At 38.0% G+C, this 25,359-nt stretch overlaps 1 protein-coding gene across 1 annotated transcript in view; it reads left to right on the forward strand.

The window, feature by feature from the left end:
• Positions 1-25,359, forward strand: part of LAMA2 (laminin subunit alpha 2) — a 707,472-nt gene that overhangs the window by 638,929 nt on the left and 43,184 nt on the right. The window contains exons 51-53 of the mRNA XM_086317880.1: positions 4,496-4,658; positions 5,320-5,464; positions 21,461-21,599. Coding sequence (XP_086174006.1) covers positions 4,496-4,658; positions 5,320-5,464; positions 21,461-21,599 — 447 coding nt within the window. The remainder of the gene's footprint in view (positions 1-4,495; positions 4,659-5,319; positions 5,465-21,460; positions 21,600-25,359) is intronic.

Consider the following 25,359-nt stretch of genomic DNA (forward strand, 5'->3'; position numbering starts at 1 on the left):
TATGGCCACTGCTGAGTTTTCCAATTTGCTGACATACTGAGTGCAGCACTTTAACAGCATCATTTTTAGGATTTAAGTGGCTCGGCTGGAATTACATCACCTCTAGTAGCTTTGTTCATAGTAATTCTTCCCATGGCCCACTTGACTTCACACTCCAGGATGGCTGGTTCTAGGTGAGTGATCACACCATCATGGTTATCTGATTCATGAAGATCTTTTCTGTATGGTTCTTCTGTGTATTCTAGCCACCTCTTCTTAATATCTTATGCTTCTGTTAATTCCACACCATTTCTATCCTTTATTGTGCCCATCTTTGTATGAAATGCTCCCTTGGTATGTCTTGAAGGATCTTATCTTTACCATTCTATTGTTTTCCTCTGTTTCCTTGCGTTGCTCATTGAGGAAGGCTTTCTTATCTCTCTTTGCTATTCTTGGAACTCTGAATTCAAATGCGTATATCTTTCCTTTTCTCCTTTGCCTATAGCTTCTCTTCTTTTCTCAGCTGTTTGTAAGGCCTCCTCAGACCACAATTTAGCCTTTTTGCATTTCTTTTTCTTGGGGATGGTCTTGATCCCTGCTTCCCATACAGTGTTACAAACCTCTGTCCATTCTGTCTACCAAATCTAATCCCTTGAATCTATTGTCAATTCCACTGTATAATCATAAGGAATTTGACTTAGGTCATACATGAATGACTTAAGGGTTTTCCCTACTTTCTTCAGTTTAAGCCTGAATTTTGCCATAAGGAGGTGATGATCTGCGCCACAGTCAGCTCCAGGCCTTTTTACTGACTGTATAGGGCTTCTCCATCTTTGGCTGCAAAAAATATAATCAGTCTGATTTTGGTATTGACTATCTGGGGATGTCCACGTATAGAGTCGTCTCTTGTGTTGTTGGAAGAGGGTATTTGCTATGACCAGTGTGTTCTTTTGGCAAAACTGTTAGCCTTTGCCCTGTGTCATTTTGTAATCCAAGGCCAAAAGTTCCTGTTACTCCAGGTATTTCTTGACTTCCTATTTTTGCATTCCAATCCCCTAGGATGAATAGGGCATTTTTTTCTTTCTTTCTTTCTTTTTTTTTGCTGTTAGTTCTAGGTCTTATAGGTCTTCATAGAACCACCCAGCTTCAACTTCTTTGACATTAGTGGTTGGGGCTTAGACTTGGATTACTGTGATGTTGAATGGTTTTCCTTGGAAATGAACTGAGATCATTCTATCCTACTTGATATTGTACCTGAGTACTATATTTCCAAGTCTTTTGTTGACTATAAGGGCTACTCCATTACTTCTAAGGGATTCTTGCCAACAGTCCTAATCTGAAGTAAATTCTCCCATTCCTGTCCATTTTAGTTCACTGATACCTAAAATGCCAGTGTTCACTCTTGCCATCTCCTGTTTGACCACTTCCAATTTACCTTGATTCATGGACCTAACATTCCAGGTTCCTATGCAATATTATTGGACCCTACTTTCACCACCAGATACATCCACAACTGGACATTGTTTCTGCTTTGGCTCAGCCTCTTCATTCATCCTAAAGCTATTTCTCTGCTCTTCCCCAGTAGCATATTGGATACCTACCAACCCGGGAGGCTCATCTTCCAGTTTCATATCTCTTTGCCTTTTCATACTGTTCATGGAGTTCTCGAGGCAAAAATCCTGAAGTGATTTGCCATTCCTGTCTCCAGTAGACCATGTTTTTCAGAACTCTCCACCATGACCTGTCCATTTTGGGTGGCCCTGCACAGCATGGCTCTAGCTTCACTGAGTTGTACAAGGCTGTGATCCATGTGATCATTTTGGTTAGCTTTCTGTGGTTGTGGTTTTCTTTCTGGAGGCTGTGAGATAATCATTTATTAATTATAAAAGAATAGTCACTCTTCCTAGTAAATATATTGAAAATGAATAGGAAAACTCTAGTATAATGTTAGCTGTTGAAATGTTATGGACTATGATTGGAAAGATTCATTTTTCCCCAACCTCAAAGTCACCAATTTGAAGCCAGGTTTACCTGGTTTTTGATTAATGAATTAAACAAAATAGCCTGATCTACAACTGTATGTTTTGCTGCTCTTATACAAAACTCCTGCTTGCAGATTTGCCTGTTGCTTGAACAGAAGAATCTGTTACAGGGTTGAAGTGGGAATAGGCTTTAGAAATCGTTCACTGATCTAAACCTCTCATCTCAGAGTGGAGACACTGAGAAATGAGGTGCTACGTGACTTCTGAGATTCCACATCAGACTCCAGATTACCTGCCATCTACTCTGCTGTTTTTTCCATTATGTGTTGAGGAAATTAATATATTAAGGCCATAATAACATCATTATACAAATGTGACATTTTTTTATTCCAGTGCTTATTCTGACATCATGTAGTGAAATTTTATGCTTTTTTCTTTTCGAGTTGTAACAATGCTTTGGGCCAAAGCATTTGAGAAACTGTCAGTGGTGATCTCCACACCCTTTCTGGAGTTTTTGTTGATAGCATGGTGGTACATAATGCAAAATCCAAGTATTTGAGACCCTCACGGACCTTCTACTTAGTAGAGTCTACATTACATTTTCTTATCTCTAACATCATGATATTCCAGATTCTAATGGATTTTTAATAATGATGAAAGAAGACCAAACTCATCATTTATTCACTAAATTTATTCACTAAATTATACTGTTGATAAGCTGATTTAGTCCTGCAAACCTTTCAGTTAACACTTTTCATGAATATTGAAAAAGCATCTTTTAAGCTTTAAGCTACAGTATACAAAAATATATCAATCTGATTTTATACCTATTTAGATATAACTTACAATTACATGATTGTGACAAATACAGAGAAGACTCTTCCCTTCCTTTTGTCTTCAGAGTTTTATATTTCTCTCTTTTCCAGAAACAGAGAGGAAGCCAACTTGTCTAAAATGCAAAACAGTTATTCTTCCGCAAGCCCATTAATGTTGTACACTATTATTTTTCTCATTATCCAAGATTTCATACAAATAATAGTCTCGGTTATTGTTATTTCACATTACTATATTTCTCAATAGCTCTTCTCTACTCTTAAGTTAATACAACAGTCCAGTTTCACAGATTCAAATATAAACTAAGATGCAGATATTTAAAGTTTAAAAATATCTCCACAGTCAAGACTTATGCTGTTAACATCAGTTAGGTAAGATAGATAGATGATAACTTTTCTTTTGAAAAAGAAATATTTTTAAACACTATATTTACAAGACATATCTTGCTGCTGCTACTGCTAAGTCGCTTCAGTCGTGTCCAACTCTGCACGACCCCATAGACGGCAGCCCACCAGGCTCCCCTGTCCCTGGGATTCTCCAGGCAAGAACACTGGAGTGGGTTGCCATTTCCTTCTCCAATGCATGCAAGTGAAAAGTGAAAGTGAAGTCTCTCAGTCGTGTCTGACTCTTAGCAACCCCATGGACTGCAGCCCACCAGGCTCCTCCATCCATGGGATTTTCCAGGCAAGAGTACTGGAGTGGGGTGCCATTGCCTTCTCCAGACATATCTTAATATTCATTAATTATTCAACCAGTACTGACTGAACATGTATTCTCTGTGAGGCAATTTGATTTACTAATATCCCTGTCATTCCACAAATATTTACCAGCTTCTACTATGAGCCAAGTATTGCACTGGATGCTGAGCTTGTGCCTGAAATGGAGCCTGACCCATAAGCACTACTCGGCTTCATAGAGCTTACATACTGGGGAAGAAGACAGATCAACAGATACACACAGTTAGAGAAGCCCTTCATTGTCTGAATCTAATATGTCCCAGAAAATACAACTGAATAGCCAGGGCTCAGAGAATAGGAGTCTATTTTCCATCATGGCTTTTCTTCTTACAACTTGTAAGTTAGCACCTTTCGACCACCTTCGCCCTTTTCATCCAACCTCTACTCCCTGTTACGTTATGTATTTGGTAAATGTAACAATGCATTCTTAGCATGTTCCAAAATCCCACTAGTTCACACCACTAAGATACACTTAAACACCAACACAACTATCCATTAGGCACCTCAGCAAAAGGATTTAAAACATCATTGACCTAGTTATTGAACACTTAATGAAGTCCAGGTGAGAGATGGTGGTTACCTGGCCTGATGGTGACCCTGGAGAGGAGGGGAAGGATGGAAGATGTATCTGGGATTGTTCCTGCCCTACAACAGCCTACTTCCTGGTGGCTCAGATGGTAAAGTGTCTGCCTGCAATGCGGGAGACCCGGGTTCAATCCCTGGGTTGGGAAGATCTCCTGGAGAAGGAAATGGCAACCCACTCCAGTATTCTTGCCTGGAGAATCCCACGGACGGAGGAGCATGGTAGGCTACAGCCCATGGGGTCGCAAAAATTCGGACATGACTGAGGGAGTTTCACTTCACAACAGCTTACAACCCAGACTCACAAGATAGAGTGTGATGTACTGAAAATGGATGGATCATGTAGACATCGTCTGATTCATGTGAAATGTCTCTCTTCAGTCCACAGGTGGAAGATAGTGAGGGGACCATTCAGTTTGATGGAGAAGGCTATGCGTTGGTCAGTCGCCCCATTCGTTGGTACCCCAACATCTCCACTGTCATGTTCAAGTTCAGGACATTTTCTTCAAGTGCTCTCCTGATGTACCTTGCCACACGAGACCTGGTAAAGATGTGCACGGTTGATCTTTCACAATTGAAGATATGGTTTGCTTCTTTTTTTGTAGGGTTCCAGTGCAGTTATCAGTTATTGTTCAGAGGAGTCTGGGATGAGTGTGCATAGCCAAGAGTGGTGCATAGTATTTATGTATTTCCATCAATAACTTTAATTACATATAGAATTTAATTATCATTTATTTTCAGAATAACTGCCCTATAATTCTTTAAAAGAAACACCCAGTAAAGATTCCCTCTGTATAGAAACATGCAGCAGAAAAACACACTTCCTTAGCCTTCTTCTAAAGACCTTAGTGAAAAGGTGGTTCTAAACATCCTTATTATTTTTTCCAGGTCAGTGTTTCTTTGTAACTTCTTTCTGGGAACATCCTATTTAGTTTGCTTAATACAGTTTCAAAGGAACCCACTTTTTACTCCTGTCGTAAAAGGATACATCCTAGTAATTTGGCTTTGACCATTTGCACCATAACAACACACCCACAAACATTCATAAAATACTAACACCAATTCCATTTTCAAAAATGGATTTCACTTACAGATCAACACATTCAGTAATTTAACCATAAAGCCCTGTTACAAACCCCACAAAGTGAATACCCATATTTTTCTCTGTGTATCTAATCACTGGTGTATTTTTCCTCTATTAATAGAAGGATTTCATGAGTGTAGAGCTCACTGATGGGCACATAAAAGTCAGCTATGATCTGGGTTCAGGAATGGCTTCCGTTGTCAGCAATCAAAACCATAATGACGGGAAATGGAAATCATTCACCTTGTCAAGAATTCAAAAACAAGGTGAGTTTTTATAGTAATAATGCACTCTGAGCCTTAATCATGCTATCCAAAGCTCCCACGTATCTAATCATGAAGACCCTGTCTGTCACTTTAGGTACTCACAAATTCTGTGAAAAATTGATACAGTCGTTTCTTTGGCTTAGATTACAGGTGGTTTGGGTTAGACATGACTGATTGAAGAGCCAAATGATTCTCTGTCATTTTCTTTTGAAAGTGAGAGCTTAATTTGAAAGCATAAAACTATCATACAACTTGTAAAATTATATCCTGTAGTAGATTTGAAAAGCTTGTATGCTTTCCTTTTCTTCCTGTTTTGCCAAGATGTTTCCTTTAGAATGGCCCACAGATAGAATTTGTACAGGCAATAGAGCACAGCTACCAATCCTTAGCTTTTTGAAAGTGCCAAAAATGTGTATGTGGACAAGCTAATAATTGATTAATAATGATGTAACATTTTTATGTTCTAGGACATTTTCAAAACACTTCCCAAACATTATTTCATTTGTTCATGTATTTTGTTCTGGTGGAGAAGGCAATGGCACCCCACTCCAGTACTCTTGCCTGGAAAATCCCACGGATGGAGGAGCCTGGTAGGCTGCAGTCCATGGGGTCGAGAAGAGTCGGACACGACTGAGCGACTTCACTTTCACTTTCCACTTTCATGCACTGGAGAAGGAAATGGCAACCCACTCCAGTGTTCTGGCCTGGAGAATCCCAGGGATGGGGGAGCCTGGTAGGCTGCAGTCCATGGGGTCGCACAGAGTCGGACACAACTGGAGCAACTTAGCAGCAGCAGAGAAAAGAAAATGTAGACTCAAGCTTATATGTGCTCCCAAACATTTATACCTAAAATCTTACAACCAAGACAGAAATCCAAGACTATTAGGTGTCAGTGTGCTGCTATTGTTATCTTAGTATAATTCCCCTAATTCTGGGTACTATGGCATTGCTTGTATCTGCAAATTAAACTTTGATTCTTCTGTTTATATTATTAGACTTAATTCATTTTGAATATGCCAGTGTGACATTTCACAAAAATTTAGATATAACCTTGCACCGTCTTTCATTCCTACATTTAACACATATCTGCCAAACACCTAGTTAAGTACTGTGCTGTGCTTACTAGGTGTTTGGCAGATACAACTACAGTCATGTCATGGACTGTAGCCTGTCAGGCTACTCTGTCCATAAGGATTCTCCAGGCAAGAATACTGAAGTGGATAGCCATTCCCTTCTCCAGGGTATCTCCCCAACCCTGGTCACCCTCATTGAAGGCAGATGCTTTCCCATCTGAGCCACCAGGGAAGACCAAACATATTGGAGTGGGTAGCCTATTCCCTTCTCCAGGGGAACTTCCCAACCCAAGAATTGAACCAGGGACTCCTGCATTTCAGGGGGGATTCTTTACCAGCTGAGCTACTAGGGAAGCCCAGTAATTATTAGGCAAGAACAAAGTGAAGTCTGTGATAAGCCCAGTCTTTAAGGAACTTGCAGTCTAAAGGGGAAGACAGACAAGTCAATCAGCAGTTAGAGTAGAAAGCTAATTACCATGTGGAGATATGTACAGCAGGCTAGAAATCTCAGAAGAGAGAAACACTCAAGTCAGATCCAGAGGTCAGCCCTCAGGGAGTACCCTGATGCACAGGCAGGAGCAGAGGAGTTCTGTGGGTGAAAAACTCCTTTGGACAATTCAGAAAATTGAACGTTGTGTGAAATCCTGGAGGTCTCAGAGAGCATAATATTAATACAGCATCATATATCATTCTCCAACTGCTTTTCCTCGGAACAGGAAACTCTGGAGAAACTCCTCAGTTTGGACAAAAACTGGTTTTGCATTTGTTTAATTAATTGGAATAGCTGTCTGTATACATTTTTCCCAAGCAAGAGAGGCACAAGGCACATTTATAGACTCTGGACAGTAGCTCAGAAAAAAGTTTAACTCTAATCTGACATTTCTGCAACTTCTCTGATCACCAAAATCCTTCCATACCTTATCAGCATGTGGCTGAACACACTTTGGGAAATGCTTTGGGAACTATAAGTAAGTCCATAGGCTAAGAGGATGAATCATGGCAGAGAGTGATCAGATAAGGCTGGAGATAACAAAGCCAGTTTATAAAAGGCCTTATGACCTAAACTGGGCTTTCCAGGTGGCGCTAGTGGAGAGAACCTGCCTGCCAATGCACGAGACATTAAGACACATGGGTTCCATCCCTGGGTCGGGAAGATCCCCTGGAGGAGGGCATGGCAATTCACTCTAGTATTCTTTTTTTATATATATATATTTAAGGATAATTGCTTTACAGAATTTTGTTGTTTTCTGTCAAATCTCAACATGAATCAGCCATAGGTATACATATATCCCCTCCCTTTTGAACCTCCCTCCCATCTCCCTCCCCATCCCACCCCTCTAGGTTGATATAGAGTGCCTGTTTGAGTTTCCTGAACCATACAGCAAATTCCCGTTGGCTAGCTATTTTACATATGGTAATATAAGTTTCCATGTTACTCTTTCCATATGTCTCACCCTCTTCTCCCCTCTCCCCATGTCCATAAGTCTATTCTCTATGTCTGTTTCTTCATTGCTGCCCTATAAATAAGTTCTTTAGTACCATTCTTCTAGATTCCGTATGTATGTATTAGAATACAGTATTTCTCTTTCTCTTTCTGACTCACTTCACTCTGTGTAATAGGTTCTAGGTTCATCCACTTCATCAGAACTGACTCAAATGTGTTCCCTTTTATGGCTGAGTATTCCACTGTGTATATGTACCACAACTTCTTTATCCATTCATCTGTCAATGGACATCTAGGTTGCTTCCATGTTCTAGCTATTGTAAATGTGCTACAGTGAACAATGGGGTACATGTGTTTTTTTCAATTTTGGTTTCCTCAGGGTATATGCCTAGGAGTGAGATTTCTGGGTCATCAGATCAGATCAGATCAGTCGCTCAGTCGTGTCCGACTCTTTGCGACCCCATGAATCGCAGCACGCCAGGCCTCCCTGTCCATCACCAACTCCCGAAGTTCACTGAGACTCACATCCATCGAGTCAGTGATGCCATCTGGGTCATATGGTAGTTTTATTCTTCGTTTTTTAAGGAATCGCCATACCATTTTCCATAGTGGCTATATCAGTTTACATTCCTACCAACAGTGCAAGTGTTCCCTTTTCTCCACACCCTCTCCAGCATTTATTGTTTGTAGACTTTTTGATGATGGCCACAGTGGCTGGCTTTATTTTTGGGGGCTCCCAAATCACTGCAGATGGTGATTGCAGCCATGAAATTAAAAGATGCTTACTCCTTGGAAGGAAAGTTATGACCAACCTAGATAGCATATTAAAAAGCAGAGACATTACTTTGTCAACAAAGGTCCATCTAGTCAAGGCTATTTTTTTCCAGTAGTCATGTATGAATGTTGGAGAGTTGGACTGTGAAGAAGGCTGAGCGCCAAAGAATTGATGCTTTTGAACTGTGGTGTTGGAGAAGGCTCTTGAGAATCCCTTGGATGGCAAGGAGATCCAACCAGTCCATCCTAAAGGAGATCAGTCCTGGGTGTTCATTGGAAGGACTGATGCTGAAGCTGAAACTCCAATACTTTGACCACCTGATGCGAAGAGCTGACTGATTTGAAAAGACCCTGATGAAAGATTGAGGACAGGAGAAGGGGATGACAGAGGATGAGATGGTTGGATGGCATCACTGACTCAATGTACATGGGTTTGGGTAGACTCTGGCAGTTGGCGTTGGACAAGGAGGCCTGGCGTGTTGCGATTCATGGAGTCACAAAGAGTCGGACATGATTGAGCGACTGAACTGAACTGATTCTTACCGGTGTGAAGTGATATCTCATTTTAGTTTTGATTTGCATTTCTCTAATAATGAGTGATGTTGAGCATCTTTTCATGTGTCTGTTAGCCATCTGAATGTCTTCTTTGGAGAAATATCTGTTTAGGTCTTTTTCCCACTTTTTGATTGGATTGTTTGTTTTTCTGGTATGAGTGGCTTGTATATTTTGGAAATGAATCCTTTGTCAGTTGTTTCACTTACTATTATTTTCTCCCATTCTTAGGGCTGTCTTTTCATCTTGCTTATAGTTTCCTTTGCTGTGCAAAGTTTTTAAGTTTAATCAGGTCCCACTTGTTTCCTTTTGTTTTTATTTCCATTACTCTAGGAGGTGGGTCATAGAGGATATTGCTTTGGTTTATGTCATCGAGTGTTCTGCCTGTGTTTTCCTCTAAGAGCTTTATAGTTTCTGGTCTTAAATTTAGGTCTTTAATCCATTTTGAGTTTATCTTTGTGTGTGGTGTTAGGAAGTGTTCTAATGTCATTCTTTTACATGTAGCTGTCCAGTTTTCCCAGCACCATTTATTGAAGAGGTGTCTTTGCCCCGTTGTATATTCTTGCCTCCTTTGTCAAAAATAAGGTACCCATAGGTGCATGGGTTTATTTCTGGACTTTCTGTCCTGTTCCACTGGTCTCTGTTTCTGTTTTTGTGCCAGTACCATACTGTCTTGATTACTGTAGCTTTGTAGTGAAATCTGAAGTCAGGAAGGTTGATTTCTCCAGCTCCCTTGTTCTTTCTCAAGACTGCTTTGGCTCTTTTGGGTCTCCCGTGTTTCCATATGAATTGTGAAATTTTTGTTCTAGTTCTGTGAAAAATGCCATTGGTAATTTGATAGAGGTCACATTGAACCTGTAGATTGCATTTAGTAGTATAGTCATTTTCACAATATTGATTCTTCCTACCCAAGAACATGGAATATCTCACCATCTGTTTATGCCATCTTTGATTTCTTTCATTAGTGCCTTATACTTTTTTGTGTACAGTTCTTTTGTTTTCTTAGGTAAGTTTATTCCTAGATGTTTAATTCTTTTTGTTTCAGTGGTGAATGGTATTGATTTCTTAATTTTTCTTTCTGATTTTTCATTGTTAGTATATAGAAATGCAAGTGATATCTGTAATTGATATTGTATCCTGCAACTTTGCTAAATTCACTGATTAGCTCTAGTAATTTTCTGGTACTATCGTTAGAGTTTTCTATGTACAGTATCATGTCATCTGCAAACAGTGAGAGCTTTATTTCTTTTCCGATCTGGATTCTTTTACTTCTTTTTCTTCTTTGATTGCTGTAGCTAGGCCTTCCAAAACTATGTTGAATAATAGTGGTAAAAGTGAACACCCTGGTCTTGTTCCTGATCTTAGGGGGAATGCTGTGTTTTCACCATCGAGAATAATGTTTTTTATAGGCTTATCATATATGGCCTTTACTATGTTGAGGTAGGTTCCTTCTATGCCCATTTTTTTGAAGAGTTTTAATCGTAAATGGGTGCTGAATTTTGTCAAAAGCTTTTTCTACATCTATTGAGATGATCATATGATTTTTATCTTTCAATTTGTTAATATGGTATATCACATTGATTGATTTGTGTATATTGAAGAATCCTTGCATTCCTGGAATAAACCCAACTTGATCATGGTGAATGAGCTTTTTGATGTGTTGCTGAATTCTGTTTGCTAAAATTTTGTTGAGGATTTTTGCATCTATGTTCATCAGAGATATTGGCCTCTAGTTTTCTTTTTTTCTGTTCTCTTTGCCTGGTTTTGGTATCAGGATGATAGTGGCATCGTAGAATGAGTTTGGAAATGTTCCTTCCTCTGCAGTTTTTTTAAGGCATTAGCTCTTCTCTAAATGTTTGATAGAATTCTCCTATGAAGCCATCTGGTCCTGGGCTCATGGTTTTTGGGAGATTTTTGATCACAGCTTCAATTTCAGTGCTTGTAATTGGGTTGTTCATAATTTCTATTTCTTCCTGGGTCAGTCTTGAAAGATTGAACTTTTCTAAGAATCTGTCCATTTCTTCCAGGTTATCCATTTTATTGCCTTATAGTTGTTCATAATAGTCTCTTATAATCCTTTGCATTTCTGCATTGTCTGTTGTAACCTCTCCTTTTTCATTTCTAATTTTGTTGATTTGATTCTTCTCTCTTTTTTTCTTGATGAGTCTGGCTAATGGTTTGTCAATTTGTTTATCTTCTCAAGGAACCAGCTTTTAGTTTTATTAATCTTTACTATTGTTTCCTTAATTTCTTTTTCATTTATTTCTGCTCAGATATTTATGATTTCTTTCTAGTAATTTTGGGGTGTTTTTGTTCTTCTTTTTCCAGTTGTTTTAGGTGTGAAATTAGGCTGTCTATATGATGTTTTTCTTGTTTCTTGAGGTAGGATTGTATTGCTATAAACTTCCCTCTTAGAACTGCTTTTGCTGCATCCCACAGGTTTTGAGTTGTCGTGTTTTCATTGTCATTTGTTTCTAGAAGTTTTTTGATTTCTTCAGTAACCTGTTGGTTATCTAGAAATGTGTTGTTTACTCTCCATGTATTTGTGTTTCTTACAATTTTTTTCTTGTAATTGACATCTAGTCTTATAGTGTTGTGGTTGGAGAATATGCTTGATATGAATTCAATTTTCTTAAATTTACTGAGGTTTGATTTGTGACCCAAGATGTGGTCTATCCTGGAGAATGTTCCATGTGCACTTGAGAAGAAGATGTATTCTTCTGCATTTGGATGCAATGTCCTGAAGATATCAATGAGATCCATCTCATCTAATGTATCATTTAAGACTTGTGTTTCCTCATTAATTTTCTGTTTTGATGATCTGTCCATTGGTGTGGTGGAGTGTTAAAGTCTCCTACCATTGTTGTGTTACTATCAGTTTCTCCTTTTATGTCTATTAGTGTTTGTCTTATGTATTGAAATGCTTCTATGTTGGGTGCATAGGTATTTACAATTATGTCTTCCTCTTGGATTGATCCCTTGATCATTATGTAGTGCCCTTCCTTATCTCTTGTGATTACAAGAGATATTTTATTTTATTTTATTTTAAGGTCTATTTTGATATGAAGACTGCTACTCCAGCTTTCTTTTGCTTCCTGTTTGCATGGAATATATTTTTCCATCCTCTCACTTTCAGTCCATATGTGTCTTTAGGTCTGAAGTGGGTTTCTTGTAGACAGCATATATATGGGTCTTGTTTTTGTATCCATTCAGCCAGTCTGTGTCTTTTGGTTGGAGCATTTAATCCATTTACATATGAAATAATTATTGATATATATGTTTTTATTGCCATTTTCTTTATTGTTTTGGGTTGATTTTGTAGATCATTTTTCTTCTTTGTATGTCTTGACTATATGAGTCCCTTTAACATTTGTTGTAAAGCTGGTTTGGTGGTACTGAATTCTCTTGACTTTTGCTTTTCTGAATAGCTTTTTATCTTTCCATCAATTTTGAATGAGATCCTTGCCAGGTACAATAATATTGGTTGTAGATTTTTCTCTTTCAGTACTTTAAATATATACTGCCATTCACTTCTTGCCCGCAGAGTTTCTGCTGAAAGATCAGCTGTTAAGCATATGGGGTGTCCCTTGTATATTGTTTCTTCTCCCTTGCTGCTTTTAATATTCTTTCTTTGTGTTTAGTCTTTGTTAGTTTGATTAGTATGTGTATTGTTGTATTTCTCCTTGGGTTTATCCTGTATGGGACTCTTTGTGCCTCTTGGACTTGATTGACTATTTCCTTTTCCATGTTGGGAAAATTTTCAACTATAATCTCTTTAAAATTTTTCTCATATCCTTTCTTTTTCTCTTCTTCTTCTGGGACCCCTATAATCCGAATGTTGGTGCATTTGATATTGTCCCAGAGGTCTCTGAGACTATCCTCAGTTCTTTTCATTCTTTTTACTTTATTCTGCTCAGCAGAAATTATTTCCACCATTTTATCTTTCAGCTTACTGATTCATTCTTCTGCTTCAGCTATTCTTCTATTGATTCCTTCTAGACTATTTTTAATTTAGGTAATTGTGTTGTTTGTCTCTGTATGTTAATTCTTTAATTCTTCTAGGTCTTTGTTAATTGATTCTTGCATTTTCTCCATTTTGTTTTCAAGGTTTTTTTTATCATCTTTACTATTATTATTATTCTGAATTCTTTTTCAAGTAGTTTGCCTATTTCCTCTTCATTTATTTGGACTTCTGTGTTTCTAGTTTGTTTCTTCATTTGTGTAGTATCTCTCTGCCTTTTCATTACTTTTTTTTAACTTATTGTGTTTGAGGTCTCCTTTTCCCAGACTTCAAGGTTGAATTCTTTCTTTCTTTTGGTTTCTGCCCTCCTAAGGTTGGTCCACTGGTTTATGTAAGCTTTGTATAGGGTGAGATTTGTGCTGAGTTTTTGTTTGTTTGTTTTTCCTCTGATGCGCAAGGCTGAGTGAGTTGGTAATCCTGTCTAATGATGACTGGGTTTGTATTTTTGTTTTGTTTGTTGTTTAGATGAGGCGTCCTTCACAGGGTGCTATTGGTAGTTGGGTGATACCAGGTCTTGTATTCAAGTGTTTTCCTTTGTGTGATTTCTTACAATTTGATACTCTCTAGGATTAGTTCTCTGGTAGTCTAGGGTCTTGGAGTCAGTGCTCCCACTCCAAAGGCTCAGGGCTTGATCTCAAGTTTTGCATGATTTAATATATTCTTTTCCCCTGGTCAGGTACTCTTGTCCACTCTCAGCTGGAGAGTGTATTGTGTCTGAAGGTGTATTCCTGGTGTATCCTTGGAGAGAGATGTACTCCATGTCCACCTACTCCTCTGCCATCTTGTTCTCTCCACTCTAGTATTCTTGCCTGGGGAATCCCATGGACAGAGACAGCTGGCTTATTATGGTCCATAGCATCGCAAAGAGTTGGACATAACTGAAGTGACCTAGCACTGGCCTGAGCTGAACTATAGTAATTGTCCTACATAGAAACAAGTTCTCTTCCAAGAGCACATTTGTAAGTGCAACTTGTTTGTAAGTACAAAAAAGTTAGCCTAGATACCCAGCCAACACAGTTGGCTATGTGGTGCTGTACTGTAATTAGTTTATGTTACTTTTCACACAAATAGTACATAAAAAATACAAAAAAAAAAATATTTTTAACCTTACAGTACAGAACCTTGAAAAGTACAGTGGTACAGTACAGCAGCTGGCATACAGGGGCTGGCATCAAGTGAACAGGCACAAAGATTTACTGACTGGAGGGAAAAGAGGTGGGAGATGGTAGAGCTGAAGTGTGTCAACAATTGGAGACAGAGGAGAGGGCAAGCTGCAATTTCATTCACGCCTGACACTGATGGCACATGTTCAGAGCTTGAAATAAAGATGTTGCACTGCTGTACTCTATACAGTACTGTACAGTAAAGTCACAAGACCACAACTACTGGTAGTGGATGCACACACATGACGTACACTATACACATGAATTAACTTATGTGATTGCACACGCATACACACGTTTGCATCTGTGAAAGTTCACAGCTTGAAGGTTTGTATGTAGGGGACTTACTGTAAGGAGTTTCAACTCTTCCTGAAAGCTATAGGGAAAGAACTACTAAGAGTTTTAATCAAGAGTGTGATACTACCAGATTTGTGTTTTAGTGAAGTTTCTTTAGCAGCAACTTGGAGGGTGGATTGGTGACAATTTCAGATGCTGTTGCAATCTGTAGGAAAACCAGTGGAAGAGCAAGGAGAATGAAACTATGAGAATGAATAGGAAAGAATGGAGCTGAAAGATATTAAGCTTTTCTAAATTGAGAAGCTTTAATTTCTAAATTGAGAACAAAAAATATCAGTGCCATTTACCAAGCAATTGGATGCAAGAATAAACATAGATTTTAGAAAAGAACTTTAGAAAAGCTTTATTAGAGCTTTATTAGCTTTTTTAAAGCTTAGAAAAGCTTTATTTTAGACATTTTGTATTAAAGGAACTCTTAGTGTCTTTAGCAACCTAAGGAAGCCATGTAATTGACAGGCAATTCATTATGTGTATCTGAGGATTAACAGAGTTCTAGGGGAAAGATGGATGGCTGCGAAGCATTATGTTTTAAATAGTTGTAGCTTAATAGAGATGAGAAAAACCAGTCATATCTAGGATAAGATTATCCAAAGCCCTGGAGCAAACAGCAATATCGAAGCAGTATAGTAAAGGAAGGCCCCACAAAGGGAGCTATAAGGAAATAATCAGAGAGAGGAGAAATAAGAAAAGTAAATTTTCAGAAGATTAAACTGGAGGCAGAGTGACCAATTAAGAACAATAATAGTTCAGACAGGAGATAAATGATGGCTTGAAATAAGAGTTGCAGTGGGATTTGACAGCAGAGAAATGCAAAATGAATCCACAGTGTGATACCACTATACGGTTACTAGAATGTCTATAATTAAAAAGACTGAACATACCCAGGGCTGGCAAGGATGTCAAGCAAGTGGAATTCTTATGCACTGCTGACAAGGATGTAAAAATGGTACAGCCACATTGGAAAACAGGTTGGCACTTTCTTTAAAGGTTTAATATAGACATGTCATATGAAACAACCATTCCACTCCTAAATATTCACCCAAGATTTGTGAAAGTATATATGCATAGAGAGACTTGTACCAGGAAATTTATAGCACCTTTATTTGTGATACTCAAAAAAACAAAAAACAGTGCAAACATTCATCAGCCGTTGAATGGATATACAAATCGGTGTATATCCATACAATGGAATATTGTTTAGTGATAAAAGAAAATAATGAGCTATTAATATCCACACAAAATAGATTAAGAGCAAAATAATTTTTCTGAGTAAAAGAAGTCAGACAAAAAAGTACATTTATATAAAAAATATATAGAAAACACAGACTAGCCCCAAGCATCCAGCATCGTGCATCGAACCTGGATGCTTGGGGCTGGTGCACTGGGATGGCCCAGGGGGATGGTATGGGGAGGGAGGAGGGAGGAGGGTTCGGGATGGGGAACACATGTATACCTGTGGCGGATTCATTTTGATATTTGGCAAAACTAATACAATTATGTAAAGTTTAAAAATAAAATAAAATTAGGAAAAAAAAGAAAACACAGACTAACATATAGTCACAGTAAGCAGCTAGAGGATATTTGTGGATAGGGCTTCATAGGGAGGGACAGTGGAAGGAAGGATGACAAAGAGACTTAGGGAAACTACTGGAGTGATTGACATGCTCAGTTTTTTGACTGTGATCATTTCATGGATGGAGAAGGCAATGGCACCCCACTCCAGTACTCTTGCCTGGAAAATCCCATGGACAGAGGAGCCTGGTAGGCTGCAGTCCATGGGGTGGAGAAGCGTCGGACACGACTGAGCGACTTCACTTTCACTTTTCACTTTCCACTTTCATGCATTGGAGAAGGAAATGGCAACCCACTCCAGTGTTCCTGCCTGGAGAATCCCAGGGATGGGGAGCCTGGTGGGCTGCCGTCTACGGGGTCGCACAGAGTCGGACATGACTGAAGCGACTTAGCAGCAGCAGCAGCATTTCATGGATGTATAGAGATCTCAAAACTTGTAAAACTGTATATTTTAAACATGGACAAATTATACCATGTCAGTTTTACATTGATAAAAGTGTTTTAAAATAGAACAGTGAGTTCCCTGGTGGCCTAATAGTTAGGATTCCAGGCTTTCACTGCTATGGCTGGGTTCAGTCCCACATCAGGGAATTGAGTTCCTATAGGCATGCGTGCGTGTGTGCTCAGTCACTCAGTCATGTTTGGCTTTTTGCCACCCCCCAGGCTATAGCCCCCAGGCTCCTCTGTCCTTGGGATTTTCTAGACAAGAATAGTAGAGTGGGTTTCTATTTCCTTCTCCAGGGGATCTTCCTGACCCAGGGATCAAATCCTGGCAGGTGGATTCTTTACTACTGAGCCACCAGGGAAGCTCATAAAGCCATGCAACACATTGAAAAATAAAATAAATAATCGTTTAAAGAGAACAGATAATAGAGTTATTTAGATGAAATTAGTAGGGCTGTTGATTGGTAAGATATAGAATGGTGAGGAGAAAAGATGACTGTCTAATTAGGAGATTGGGTAGGGGTCTTAGTGTTACCAGATAAAATAAATAATACAGATCTGGGAGTAAAAAGATAACCATTTTAATTCAGAATATCAGCTGGGGAGGTATATAATGAATCACCTGCTGAATGTGGATTTTTAGGCAGAAATCAGGTCCAGGTATGTTTATTTCTGAGTGGTCAACATATAGTAAGGAAATATAAACTTGAGGCTACCCAGATAGCTGAAACCTGACAAATAGCCAACTGAAAGCACTCTGGTGACTGTCAACATTTCAGAAGTGTTCAGAAAAGTAGGGTTCCAGGGAAGGAGACTGAGAATGAGGTTGGAAAGGCAAGAGAAACTGAGAAGTTGGTATCATGGAAGTCGAAGGAGGAAAATTCTAGAAGGATGGAAATATTAACCTCACATACTGCACAGATTTGGATTAAGGTAAGGACCAAAGGATAGGGTTTGGATGTAGGGAGGACACTGTGGGTTTTAGCAAGGTCAGAATCCATGGAGTAGTGAGATAGAAATTCAAGTAAGGCTATTGCTCCTTTTCAGATACCTGATTATTTGTTTTACACAAGTTATCCTCAGCTAGTTTGTAAAACCACTGTCCCTTGAAGTTCAAACTGTCTTTTTCAGGAAGCACTCCCACCTTCTGAGTCAGTTAGTAGAACCACAGTCACTAATAGAGGTGCCCTATGTCCCCCAAAGTGCATTGATATGGACGCAAAATTGGTCATTTAGATTTTCAATGGACTAAAAGAAGAAAAGAACTGCCAAAGTGAAAACAACTCCTTTATAACAACTCAGTATTGACTATAAAATACTTGTTAAGTTCCCACTGTGTGTCTAGTATTGAATAAAACCCTTAATTCCCTGTTTATCCATAAATGATGTCTGAACTCATCAACTCTAAAATTTTATGTTAATTGCTATTCTGTAAGGGAAAGAAATAGGGCAAGGAATAAAAGCAAGTGTTAGCATTCCATAGCAGAACCCACTCCATAGCTGTCACTCATGAAGGACAGAGTAGAACCCTTTCTTTAAATCAGTAAAAATATGCCATCCTATGTCTCAATACCGAAGCTAATACTTCAGTGGACCAGTGAGTTTCACTTCAATTGTGTTTCTGCTTTTTAATCAGTTTTTCTTAGAATGATTTCTAAAAATGTATATATTCACTCAGGGATAAGGAGGAAAACTACCTCCAGTCACTGACTTGCCTATGATAAAGAGACATCTCATTTTCACAGACATTATTAAAATGTATACCAGGTCTATAGAAAAAAGGCTATTTTCACATTCCAGTCAACAGCCCTATGTGAAAACTTCTTTGCTGATCTGGATTAAAAAAATATATATATGTATTAAAAAGTTTTGAAACATTTTTATAAATCTTTTTTATCTTAGCCACCAGTCTGGTGAAAAAGATATGTAAATATGAAATTGATATGTGCTAGAAAGTAATTAACTTTTTAAATCTTAACTTGCTTAATAATTTCTAATTAGGCACTTATTTTTTAAGTAATTTTTTTTGTTTATCTTTATAAAATTCTTCGAGGATCTGAGGTGTTAATAGGTTTGGGTATTTTATTTTGGATATTTTTTAAGGTAGTTATGTTTGGTTTTACTGAGGATACTTCCTTTTGAAATGGAAGGGCTACAGATTACAATGGAATTTTGGAGTTTGATATTTCTCTTTATTTTTCAAAGAACACTCTTCTAAAAAATGGTGAGTTGGGAGAAAATAATAATATTTCAAGGTCAAACAAACTTGAGAAATACTTCTTGTTCTGTGTCCCTTTTTTGGAGCATTACTTTTCATATTAGTATGTTGCAAGATCTGAGCAGCCATAAAATTAAGATCTGTGTTTAAATTTGCTTAACTAGTGTTTGTCATATTTATTTGATCCAGCAATATCCAAGAAACTAATGCTCCAAAGAATAAACACTTTGAAATGCCCTTAAAACCCATTGGTTCAAGTGGCCATTTTTAGACCCTTGCTAATTCAGATGTTATATCGGGCAGAGATTTAGAGGCCAAATTTGTCTTGTTAATGAACCAATGCCTCAATATGCATCAAGGATCCAAAATATATGAAGCAGTTAAAGGTTGGGCCTAGGCAAATATTATGGTGAGATACCACATAATTCAGAGAGAACCTAGACTGACTCTTAAGAATAAAGAGGGTAAAAATCAGTGAGATAAAGTGTTCACATCTGCTCTCTGAACAAAGCAGTTTAAACAGAGAAGAGTCTCTCTTTTTTTCCTTTTTCCTTTCTATTTCTAAATTCTTATCCTCATCATATTGGAAGTACATTTAGAGACCTGAGAGAAAAGCAATAAACAATGAAAACTGTACCTCTCTTGAAACAGATATTTGGCAAAACTAATACAATTATGTAAAGTTTAAAAATAAAATAAAATTTAAAAAAAAAAAACAATGGATGTGGATCCTGTCATTTTGCAAAATCAAACATTCCCATCTCTCCACATACAGGCACAACCACCTCATCCTCATTCCTCTAGGGATGAGCCTCAGCCAAAGTACTTCTGTGGATACTGAAATGTACAGACAGAATCACAAATTGTGTTTATTTCTAATTCACAGTCTGATTTCTAGTTAAATATTTATCTTATCATTCAGTTCAGTTTAGTCACTCAATCGTGTCCGACTCTTTGCGACCCCATGAACCGCAGCACGCCAGGCCTCCCACCATCTCCTGGAGCTCACTCAAACTCAGGTCCATCGAGTCGGTGATGCCATCCAGCCATCTCATCCTCTGCCGTCCCCTCTTCCTCCTGCCCCCAATCCCTCCCAGCATCAGAGTCTTTTCCAGTGAGTCAACTCTTCACATGAGGTGGCCAGAGTACTGGAGTTTCAGCTTTAGATTCATTCCTTCCAAAGAAATGCCAGGGCCGATCTCCTTTAGAATGGACTGGTTGGATCTCCTTGCAGTCCAAGGGACTCTCATGAGTCTTCTCCAACACCACAGTTCAAAAGCATCAATTCTTCAGCGCTCAGCTTTCTTCACAGTCCAACTCTCACATCCATAGATGACCACTGGAAAAACCATAACCTTGACTAGATGGACCTTTGTTGGCAAAGTAATGTCTCTGCTTTTCAATATGCTATCTAGGTTGATCATAACTTTTCTTCCAAGGAGTAAGCGTCTTTCAATTTCATGGCTGCAGTCACCATCTGCCGTGATTTTGGAGCCCAAAAAAATAAAGTCTGACACTGTTTCCACTCTTTCCCCATCTATTTCCCATGAAGTGATAGGACCAGATGCCATGATCTTCGTTTTCTGAATGTTGAGCTTTAAGCCAACTTTTTCACTCTCCACTTTCACTTTCATCAAGAGGCTTTTGAGTTCCTCTTCACTTTCTGCCATAAGGGTGGTGTCATCTGCATATCTGAGGTTATTGATATTTCTCCCGGCAATCTTGATTCCAGCTTGTGCTTCTTCCAGCCCAGCATTTCTCATGATGTACTCTGCATAGAAGTTAAATAAGCAGGGTGACAATACACAGCCTTGACATACTCCTCTTCCTATTTGGAACCAGTTCCATGTCCAGTTCGAACTATTCCTTCCTGACCTGCATATAGGTTTCTCAAGAGACAGGTCAGGTGGTCAGGTATTCCTATCTCTTTCAGAATTTTCCACAGTTTATTGTGATCCACACAGTCAAAGGTTTTGACATAGTCAATAAAGCAAAAACAGATGTTTTTCTGGAACTCTCTTGCTTTTTCAATGATCCAACGGATGTTGGCAATTTGCTTATCATTAATTACATATTAATTTTATTTTCTAACTACTTGTATTATGGAAAACTGTGTCAATGAGTTCTCTGTTGTCCATCTAAACATTTTTATTTTATCTTGACTGGTTTGTGTTCAGGCTACTATTTTCATGCTTTCTTTGTGGATCATATAACAATGTATTTTATTGATGTTGTAGTTTCTGCAATTATTAAATAGCTGTATATAGTTATAGTGTTAATTTGAGAATTAAAGTAAAAGTATCTTGAAGAAACAGAACTAATATAGATGTGGTTGGTATTGCTCAAATAAAATGTGAAACTTTCTCCTTCCTTTGCAGCCAACATATCAATTGTAGATATTGATACTAACCAGGAGGAGAACATAGCAACTTCATCTCCTGGGAACAACTTCGGTCTTGACTTGAAAGCAGATGACAAAATATATTTTGGTGGTCTGCCAACGCTGAGGAACTTGAGGTAATTTGATGTATATTTAGGGCTAAGGATTACGTTTTAATTAAATGGTCACTATGCTCAATAGAGTTCTGAAGTTTAATTATAACAGGAGTATCATATAACCTTTAGTTGCAGAAAATGCCTAATCTAAAAAATTGTGCTACATGTTAATACCAGGATTTAAAAAACATAGATTAATTTGATATCTTTATTGAAGAGGTAGATGGGAATCACTGTTACCTTTAGAGTCAGTCACGAGATAAAAAGAATTATAAAAGTTATTAAAGGTGGAAACTGGAGTTGAATGTAATTGCCTTTCTGCTGTACATTCACCAGAGATAATGGTGCACTGACTTTGCTGAGTGTTCTGAAAATTAGTCAGTGTTCCAGGATACTGTGAGTGTAACCTATTTCATGGCTAAGCACGAGCATGATAATAGTGTAATGGAACTTTCCCATGTACTTGATGCTGAAGCAGTATTAGTTGTTCTTGCCCATGTCAATATTTTTCAAAACTTCACATATATTTTTTAGATAGCAGGATAGGGAGATGTATTTAGTTTAATAGTTTAATTAATTCCAAAATAAATAGAAGTAATTAAAAAGTGTCAGAAAATATTTCATGTGATATTTCATTAATCTCCTGCTTGTTACAAAACAGCCTATAAGAAATAAAAGTTGTAGAATACTTGGTGCTCAATAAAAGTTAATTGAATCTAATTTGGATGGGATGAATTGATTTGGCCAAACCATAAGAATTTACTATAAATATAGACCACCAGATTTTTACATTTTATTTTGTTTAGTTTGCTAGTACAAACGTCCTGCCTAGGTGTTTCTACACTAAAAAGACACATTACAATTGGAATGGTCTCAGAATAACTGAAAAGTACGATGGTCAGTTCTTTTCATATTTCTCAAACAAGCAGTAGAACTTCAGTCTCATTCATGATATTGAGCATGCAAACTGAGGTTTGTGTTTCTTTCTGTATCTAAATTCATAAACCAGACACCAGTTCAGTTTATCAAGTGTATAATTTGATAAGCTTAATGCAGATAAACTGGCTCTGCGTTCATCCACATGATATTGTATTTGTGTTAGGAATTTAGATTTTAAATGTCTGGTCAGAAAAATTATTGCAGATTCAATGTATTTGAAGAGTGGCATAGTTATTACTCCAAAATCTGTTTATTCATTCAACAGGTGTTTGATAAGCAACTACTATGTTCCAGATACTATTTAAATACTGGGGATCTAGCAAATTGTTCAAGTCTAAGATTTACTTTGCCAGATTACTAACTAAATTCTCTATGAGTGAATTAAATGTAGCCAAAATCAGGCTACCCAAAGATGGCATCATCTATTCTGGTGGTAATGTAGTTTTAATTACCATAAAGTGATTTTTAGGAATTATCCACAAAAGTGTATATGTTAATTTAACTGAGATGGGTTTATGTATTATTAAATAGTTTGCAGACTACATACCTAGTGAGTCTTTATTACCACAATGTTTTTTTTTTACTTCCACAGTATAGCATTTCATAATTATAATATTTCTGTGGTATGACACATTATTTCAAAACAATCTTTAGACATTTATTTGTGAGACATATATTTGTGACTATTCAAGGAGCCATGCATTCGTAGCTGTAATTGCCCACAGGCAAGATCTTCTTATGATAAAGTGCGAAAGATGTGATGGACATGAATTATTTTATATATATTAAGTTCAAGCTAAGTTCAAAAAGGCAATAAGCTCTCTTTATAAGCTACTCATGAATATTACTGCACAGGAACATTTGTTCATTTTCCATTAATAAAAATGATAAACATGAGTGCTTTAAATTCAATTCCAAAATAAAAATTTTCTAGGAGCATAGTGTGGGAGACGGTCACCATTGGGTTCTGTTTTCATTACAGTCAAGGGTATATGCCTGGTTCCCTTTCTTGTGGTATTTTACTTTCCTTTGTAGATCTCTGTGAAATGCTGTTTTAAAAGATTTAGGATTATAGTTTATGGTTTTACTAAATGAAAATGCAATTGTAAGTAAATCATTTTTTTCTCTTCCCTTTGACCTAGTATGAAAGCAAGGTAAAATTTAAATTTATGCATGCCTTCTTCGAGTGCATGGGTTGGGTCAATGTGGCTTCTTAGATAAAGCGGTGACGCAGAAGCAGAGTGACACCTATCCAGCTTTATTCATAGTACATTTCACCAGCAAGTAATGCATTCTGAGATGATTCTCATGCTGCCCTTTGCTTACAAAAATGATGCTGCTTACCCACCATCACAGAGCTGCAGTTTGACTTGTTTCGCCCACGCACAGTGCCCTCTAGTGCACACTTGCAGCAGCACAGGCCAAGGGCAGCTGGTCAGGTTTATGGGCACAAATCTAGTTCTGGGGACCAAAGTGATCTTCTGGGTTGAACCTCAGACTCTGGTCTCCCAGGTACTATACTATCTGCTGAACAAGCAACTGTGCTCCCAAATACTTACTCTGCCTGATTGCTTTTTGCAAGCCTGCAAAGATGCACGTTTACATGGCCCTTGCACCTCTTGGCAAAGCTGCTTCTTTATTGCCTTGTTTATTTAGAATTTAGGTATAGAGTCAGATAAAAGGAGCCTCTAGAAATACTGTATGTAAAACAAGTGTTTGCATTAACGATGAGAAAGTTTGCAGTCATCCTAGCTTCTCAGGAGCATTTCAATTCCGATTTGCAGGCGGGCAGTATTAGCCTGGAAGTTTTAAGCATCAGGCCCTTGTACGTGGCTGATCAAACCCCAGAGATGTGTGCAAGGCTGGTGCCATCTGGCTAGAGTTCCAGCTGAGTGTTTTGGTATTTGAAAATCTAACAGTGCCAGATATCCCAAAAGGACATAATGAAGCTCAGCTGATCAAAGAAATTTTTAAAGCAAAGGCTAGATTTTTAATACCAGAAACTAGACTATATAGAACTGAAAGTGTGGGGAAAAATAAGTTGTTTCATCACGGACCAGTCAAGTGCTGTTTGCTGAGATGGCTAAAAGGCAAAGGCTGGCTTTCAATGAAAGTATATGCTAATAAGGCTCTGGAACGACACTGTGTAGCTTTGTAATTTTGCCTCTGAGGAAAACAGAGGAAACAGAGGCCTATGGTTACCATTAGGAGTCTGATCACCATATGTGATTACTTATCCCCTGTGATTTTCATAATGTTGAGCTTGCTGAATCATTGTGTTTTGAAATGGTTCTTTGTATTTCCCTGAAACAATGAAGTGTGTAACTTGTAGGAGTGATTTATTTTATTGATAAGACCTCTGAGAAACTCATGATAAATCAAACCTCCTCTCAACAAACAAGGAAGCAAATGAATGCTGAGAATGAAGTTCACTGGCTTCCTTCACTTTATACAGGAAGTATATAAGCAAGATTCTCACTGTCCAGCTGGCATGTTTTTGTAATAACCAGCTGACCGAACAGAAGGGGAAGACCTTGGGAACAAGTGGGAAATGATCAAAGAAAATAAAACAGTCCCAGAGAGAAAGAAACAGAACAAATACCCAGCATGAGATAAATCACCGGATACACACTGCCAGGGGTCTGATTTGCTGGCCTCCCTGTTTGTCCCCATGTCATATGTTTTTTATTAAGGCAAAAAAAGGAATCCTGCCACCATGGGACAGTGAGGAGAGTTCATCATTATCCTACTAAGTATAATATCTTGGTATTGATTGGACACTTTTTAGAGTTGTTTGCTTGCATGCATGCTAAGTCACTTCAGTCATGTCCAATTCTTTGTG

The sequence above is a fragment of the Bos grunniens genome, chromosome 9 (assembly GCF_055505025.1).
Source record: "Bos grunniens cultivar Pamir isolate PY7600 chromosome 9, Bosgru_T2T1.0, whole genome shotgun sequence".
Classification (NCBI taxonomy): domain Eukaryota; kingdom Metazoa; phylum Chordata; class Mammalia; order Artiodactyla; family Bovidae; genus Bos; species Bos grunniens.